Raw genomic sequence first — 7,500 nt, forward strand, 5'->3', positions numbered from 1 at the left:
CACACACACAGACAGTGTAAAGACCAGTGTTTCTAAACTGCCTCGCTGGCACCCAAGAGCCAAGAGATGGGGGTCAGCGGCAAAATACATATAAGTTTGGGGGTCCTTGACATGGAAAAGTTTGAGAACCACTGATATAGAAACATACGTTTTTTTTAAGAAAGCTGTTGGAATTTAGAAGACATTTGTAGAATCTGCTTCAGGTCTTAATGGGTTAAACTGACGATTAATTGTCAAATAAATGATAGCGATTTAATTGTGTTTTTGGCATTGAACATTGGAACATTATGAATAAAACAAGTATTTCTGTTTGCCATTGAGGCTTCATAATAAAAAATTGCACAGGGCAGATTATGACAAATAACTTAAATATACAAAGAAATTACTGACATATTTAATAATTGTATACTTTTTAAAAAAAAGTAAAAATAGCGGAAATAGCGTTTTCTGCTTTTTTTGGAAATTGTTTGAAAATGTATGAACACTTTTAACCACTTTGGTCCGCCGTGGGTGTGTGAACGGTGAATGCACTTGAATGCACTTTGTAAAGTGCTTTGGATAAACGTGCTATAAAATGCATAATTTCTTCACATTTTCTTTGAACCGGGCGCCTCTGTTTTTTAAACATTTTGCTTGTGATAGAACCTAAAAGTTAGGCATTGCAGCTTCAACAGTTGAAGGGTCTTCAAATAGACCAGCGGGTGACAACATCAGTCGGGTCCCAAAGTGAAACTAAACATCAGGACAAATGGAAAAGCTACACTACATTGTCATAATTAGAGTACAACAGAATGTCCAACTTAAGAAAAATTCTATCCTCATACAATCTGACTAAAATATTCATGTGCAATTGATTAAAAGAAACTGACAAAATGTTCCCAACTAGAGCACAGAGGGTAAAAAAGAGAAAACAATCAAACCACTCCACAACAACGCCTCCCCTAAGCATCAGCATCATTACCATGACAACCAAACGACCTTCTTTCACATCTTCAGTGAAGAGTTTTTAGCTCCTCATTAGTCCACATTAGCAAGGCAAATACATGCAAGAGGCGGGTGCAGAGTGTGTGTGTGTGTGTGTGTGTGTGTGTGTGTGTGTGTGTGTGTGTGTGTGTGTGTGTGTGTGTGTGTGTGTGTGTAGTTGTATTGCTATACTTGTGAATGTCTTTCTGGTCCTGGCTAGCTTTTGGGTAAGGGTTAAAATGGCAAAACAAATAAATGTAATAATAATGTAGTAATATTAATGCGTGTGTGTGTGTGCGTGCGTGCGTGTGTGTGTGTGTGTGTGTGTGTGTGTGTGTGTGTGTGTGTGTGTGTGTGTGTGTGTGTGTGTGTGTGTGTGTGTGTGTGCGTGCGTGCGTGCGTGCGTGCGTGCGTGCGTGCGTGCGTGCGTACCTCATTAGCGCCGTCAGAGACAGTGAAGGAGAACTGGTCGGCGTGTTTTTCTTCTTCGCTGGTATGAACGTACTGGACGCTACGGGAGACCAGGTCTGCCTGCGTGAAGGAACTGATGTGTGTACCTGGAGAAGAAGAGTTGGATCAGACATTCTGAACCTTTGAAATTTCAAAGACACCCAGTTTGATGTGCATTAGGACCCCCATTTGATCTCATTTTTTATTGATATTGATTTTACAATATAAATCGGGGTCCCAGATATAGAAATGCCATTAAATGGGGGTCCGTAGCCTAATGCATGTCAAACTGGGGGTCCTTGAAATTAAAATGGTTGAAAATCACTGCTAGAGCCGTAAAAATCTTCTCTTATGGGGGTCCCTGGCAAATCTTTTCAAATGGGGGTCCGCGGGCTAATAAGTGTCAATTTGGGGGTCCTTGGCATGAAAAAGTTTGGGAACCACTGGTTTGCATAACCAAAACAATATATATTTTTTTCCCATCGTTTCCCTCTATATCAGCGGTAATCAGCCACTAGAGTAGTGTGGTGTTTACCTGCAGAAACACACTGCCCTCTTGCTGTATTTTGGTGTTTGTTTTGGTAGCCCAAAAATTTCCCCCTCTACCAAAAAAACAACAACAGTGAAAACACCAAAATACAGGACAATGCGTTTCTGCAGTTAAACATCACCACATTGGTTGATAACTGCTGGTATAGTAGAGGGGGGAAATTATACTTATATGTAAACACAGGGCAAAGTTACATGGGGCCCTATTTTGCGTGTCTTAACACATTGAGTGCCAAAACCGTAACATTGCGGTTTTGCAAATACACCCGCGGAGTCCCAACAATCCTAAAAAACGTAAATATACGTTTGTTTTACCTTTTTGTTTTTTTCGTTTTTTTTCACAAGAATTAAGGGACAGATGGATCACCGTGCCAAAAAAACTCGCTCCCATCCGCTTCCATTCTATCTCCTTGCTAAAAACCTCTGTATCTCCTTAACTTTTTACAGTGGGCAAAACGAGTCATTCTCGATGCGCGATCGCTCTGCAATGGTGACTCGCGTGAGACATGTTGTTGTTTCAGGCTTTAGCCAGGAGCATCGCGCAACCTACACGCATGCATTTTTTTTCATGGATCGCTCGTCGTGGAGTCTACAGATTTAAACAGCACAACGCAGCGCAACGGTGAGATTTCTGGCACCGAATCTGTTATTATAACATTCTGGCACCCAATGTGTTAAGTACCAGGTCTTGGAGGCGTGGCCAATGCTGTTTCGCTATTTTGAGTGGCCAAACAGCATTGGCCAGGTGTTAAATTAAGTCATAAGACCTGGTTAGACACGCAAAATATGCCTTTAAAGGGATATTTCACTTTCAAAAAAACTTTTGGTCATTTTATCGTCTACTGAGGCTTTTGTGAGCCCCCCAGACAGTTTTTAAGTTGCTTGATTCAGTATTTAGATATTAGATATTCATTTTATTAGACACGCCCCCTTCCTATACAAACCCATTATAACTTCAAACTCGATTTTTAACATGTTAGATTCATCAAAAACACCCGTCCTTGGTTCTGCTGACTCACCCTGTCCTCCTAATACGCGAGGGGGCCGTGTTTTTTTGATAACTTTCTTCATTTATTTTTTTTAATTTTTTTTATGTATTTAATTTTTTTCATTTTCCCAAAAAAATATTAAAAATAAATGAAAAAAGTAATCGAAAAAACACGGCCCCCTCACGCATTAGGGGGGCAGGGTGAGTCACCAGAACCAAACGGGTGAACCAAGGATGAATATAACATGTTAAAAATGGAGTTTGAAGTTACAATGGGTTTGTATAGGAAGGGGGCGTGTCTGATAAAATGGATATCAAATATCTAAATAATGAATCAAGCAACTTAAAAACTGTCTGGGGGCTCACAAAAGCCTGAGTAGACGATAAAATGACCAAAAGTTTTTTTGAAAGTGAAATATCCCTTTAACTCTGAGAGTGTGCAAATGACCCATAAGGGTCAATTTTGACCCCTGGTGGTCCAGGTTCAAGGTTCAAGGTTCAAGTTTATTAGTGTCCCCGAGGGGCAAATTGGTTTGCAGCATATAGCATCAGTACAGTACAACAACATTAAAACAGACAGTAAAAAACAGTAAAAAACAGAACAGTAAAACATCCATAGCCGGTACATAGAGTTCACATTAGGTCATAAAGAGCAAAGTGTAAGGTGCTTACAAAGTGTAAGGTCCCCGGACCGGACGTTGAGAACTGCTGAGTTAGATAACATCATAGAAATCAAATTCGTTCTATATCTACTGCATGCATAACACTGTTGGCTCCAATTGAGGGTATCCACTGTATAGCCGTGGTGGCAAATTGCAATGGCATATTCTGGGCAAGTCACGATACAACTACAATGTACAATTTAGGCATTTAAGCAGACGCTCTTATCCAGAGTGATTAAAAAGTGTGAAATCTGAGTAAGCAGAATAAGCTTGCGTTGAATCCCACGTGCACGCCCATGCAGGCACGCTTCTCATCCATGCATGAGGCCGACACGGAAATGTTTTGAATAGTAAGGTTTGAGAGAAAATTCTGTCTATTGAGAGAGTACTGAGGAGAGTTGCGTGGGAGTTTATAAACAGGATTTTTGATATTGTTTCGCTGTTGTTAATCCTGGACCCATACAATTCATACGGTGTGTATCCTATTCATCACCTCAGAAGCCCTCACCAGTTGCTGTTCCCGTTTTGATTGAAGTATTTGCTGCTTTTTTAAATGGTTTTATATCTTATTTATTCTATTTCTTTTAATTTACCTAAGTGAGTAATATCGGTAGTCTGTCAGCCATATGGCTGTTCTTTGTATAGTAATGGTCTTTCTTGTGGAACTGTGTAACCTACCCGCCTCTTGGCCAGTTCTTTCTCGTAAAAGAGACTCACGTCTCAATATTTGTACTGTTTAAAAACAGGTTATAATAAATTCATTCACTGTAAAGGAATGCGACTCAAACAAAATGTATTCATGAATTCAAGGCTTCAAAGGTTGAGTAATTGATAAAAAAATGAAAGTCATTTTGGGGATGAAGTATTGATTTAAGCAGGCTTTCAGCTACTTGTTATACAACAGCAGGTCCACAGATAAAACCTCATCAGACAACCTAAAGAGCTAATATCAAACAATCAAACCCATTAACTCCTTTAAACTACATGTCATTATCTTGAATGGCTTGAATGGTTTGTGAGAGGTGAATATTGAGTTGAGTCTACATTCTCTTTTGTTGACGATTTAAAGGCCTCCTCTATTGAATTAATAAAGTTATACTGTGTAACTTTTCAATTAAACAAAATGTATTTGTTTACTTTTTGTACATCTGCTATCTGCTTTGTTTGTAGATCTGCTTCAAACAGCCCCCCTGATCTTTGATGCCCCCTCAAGGGGGGCATGGACCCCAGCTTGGGAAACACTCATGAGGATATGAGATAACGGACAGAGAAGAGTGAAGCTCAAAGTCATAATGCAACACATTAGAGTATACAGTGTTTGTTCTGTAACAGACGTCCTGTGAGCTTGTTGAAAAATCTAAGCACTTTTACTTTTACTGTAATTATATTTTGATGTGTGGTGTATTTCAAGGCTCAGGACTACAAGTAGTTATTAAATATGAGAATATTACTACCAGGTTATTTTGCTATGACACATTAGTGTAAGAGTAAGGAACTAGATTAAAGAAATTGATGACTCACTTAAAATCTACTGTGCCAGCAAAGAGGACAGAGGTTGCCTAACAAAGGCCTAATCAGTCCTCACATTTACATAGAGATGTGTGATGAGTACATCACCTGATGAGGCTTCAAAGGCTGACTGAAACACTTTGATAAAGAACCGAGGGTGGTCATTGATGTAACAAATAGCATTAATCATGTGTTCCTCTTTTTTACTGATTCTCCAAGACAGGTCAAACAGTGGCTGGAAGCCAAAAAGCAAGCTTGTAAGAAACATAGATAAGATAATATAAGATAATATAAGATAATATTGAGTTGCAGTATTTTTCCCTGACTGTGAAAAGCCAAAGGTCACCAGACTTAAGCAATGGCTAATGTAAATGTAACTTTTCCTAAGTAGACTCAGGATGAGAAATAGTATGATATTCTAAATATAAAACTTAAAACCTGTTGAATATACATAAGATACATTGTATCAAGGATTTCTACTTTTACTGCTTTAATAAAAACTAGACTAAAAGGTTTACAGATCAAAGATCAATTCTAGGTATTAAAATAGTGGACAATAGTCTTTCTTTAATGTTTCTTTTCATACAGATAAGTCACAGTGGACAATTGTTTATTTACACTAAAAGCTCCAAACATGAAACTGTATTTTAAATTAGGACTGTACGAGTGTAACTTTGGTTTGCAATGATTTAATGGAATACTTTTTGGTCTTATTTTAAAGTGTGTGAAATATTGAATGTGGATAATTGAACAAGGAGTTGTCTAACTAATGAAATTAAGTATCAAATGTATTAGTTATGATATATGCTTAAAAACTGAATACTGTTGTGACCGCATACTAATTTGTTACACTCCTCCCGGCAGCGGCTGGTGCAGGGAGGTAGAGCTTCTGCGATTGGATGATCGATCTGTCAATGAGAGGCGGGTGTTAAGACCCCGCCCCGGAGGCAGTAATGTGTATAGTATATAGGCACTGACATTAGACAGAAACAGTGCGCGATACAACATTGACCCTTGTATTTGTTCGCCATTTGACAATAAAAGCAATTGTTGAAACGATTCCTCCGGACTCCTCGAAACTCCTTATTATTTCCACCGGGAGACATTTCCTTTTCCGTCTTTCAAACGGGCTTAGACACCACAGATGCCAATACAGAGTCTTTTTATATTGTTGTATTGCTACTTTTACTTAAGTAAAAGTTCTGAGTAGGCCTACTTATTCCACCACTGGTGGTGGCAGTAAAGGGTTAACAGCTGCAGCACAAGGAGGAGTTCCTCAGTGACGCAAATCTAGTGAAACGAAAGTAAACAGTGAAACTAGTTTGGTGGCAGGCTGGCAGCAACACATTCTCTACGAAACCTTTCAACAGGACGTTTTACACAAATACTGTCAACTTAAACACAGGTGAGTAATAAAGACAATGATGAATCATTCATTATGAGAGAATAATATTTACATTAAAATGTATCCAGACATGATCTAAAGCACAGAATAGCCTATGTCACATAGGCTATTCTGTGCTTCAGGCTATGTGTGTCACTGTCAGGCTATGTGCGTCAGTTAATGACCCAGATCAGATTCACAACTAGAAAAGTATGCTCCTCTGACCGCAGATCTGCCAGGCCTGGTTGACTATCCAGGGCCTGCAAATCATAGCCAATCAATCAAAAAGGAATCTGAAGGATATGACATATCCACATTCATCTCAATCACATGACTTTAGAGACAATAGCAAAAAGGTTGTTTTGAAGAAAACGCAAAATGTCAGAATATCTTGTCAGGCGGAAATGGGCAAGGCCTTAATTAATAGTTGCAATAGAGCCAAGGAGAAGTGTTTTTGTCTCCGCCAGGCCGAAAGGCAGCAACCGTTGGCCCGGTCGCTGCGAAACTGTGCACACACACTCCCTGGATGCCAAAGCCGAACTTCTGCCCCGAATTTTTCATATTGGCCTGTTATAGCGCCACCAGGAGGCAGAATGTTGCAAAACACTTTTTTTTATATCACTCTTTTCACATGTTTTGTCCAAACATCACGCTAATCGGTAGTATCTCTATAGTCATGTGATCAGCACGGATCTGTCCGATTTTTCATATTCCATCCTGATTGGCTAAGTTTGCAGGATTGGTTCATTTTGAACAAAATTCCTCAAATCATCAATGCAGCATGCGATTTCCATGATTTTTTTCACACACATTCCCACTAGACCGAGGAAGAAATGCCACCCTTTTCACATTGGCCTATTATAGCGCCACCAGGACACCACAATAACCTACCTGACCTGGCGGAGACCTGTGCTCCGAGGAGCACTTTTTCTAGTTTATTTATATATATATTTTTACTGCATGATGTACAGTTCAAGAGTTGTAGGCTAAAAAGG

At 39.3% G+C, this 7,500-nt stretch overlaps 2 protein-coding genes across 2 annotated transcripts in view; one reads left to right on the forward strand and one right to left on the reverse strand.

Moving 5' to 3' along the window:
- fras1 (Fraser extracellular matrix complex subunit 1) overlaps positions 1-7,500 on the reverse strand; it is a 255,511-nt gene that overhangs the window by 63,556 nt on the left and 184,455 nt on the right. Inside the window, exon 48 of the mRNA XM_084054742.1 lies at positions 1,396-1,520. Coding sequence (XP_083910868.1) covers positions 1,396-1,520 — 125 coding nt within the window. The remainder of the gene's footprint in view (positions 1-1,395; positions 1,521-7,500) is intronic.
- Positions 6,421-7,500, forward strand: part of LOC311043488 (E3 ubiquitin-protein ligase TRIM39-like) — a 3,672-nt gene continuing 2,592 nt past the window's right edge. The window contains exon 1 of the mRNA XM_084054747.1: positions 6,421-6,526. The gene's annotated coding sequence lies outside the window, so the exon portion shown is untranslated. The remainder of the gene's footprint in view (positions 6,527-7,500) is intronic.

The sequence above is a fragment of the Gymnoscopelus microlampas genome, assembly GCF_963454915.1.
Source record: "Gymnoscopelus microlampas genome assembly, chromosome: 4".
In the NCBI taxonomy this organism is placed as follows: Eukaryota; Metazoa; Chordata; class Actinopteri; order Myctophiformes; family Myctophidae; genus Gymnoscopelus; species Gymnoscopelus microlampas.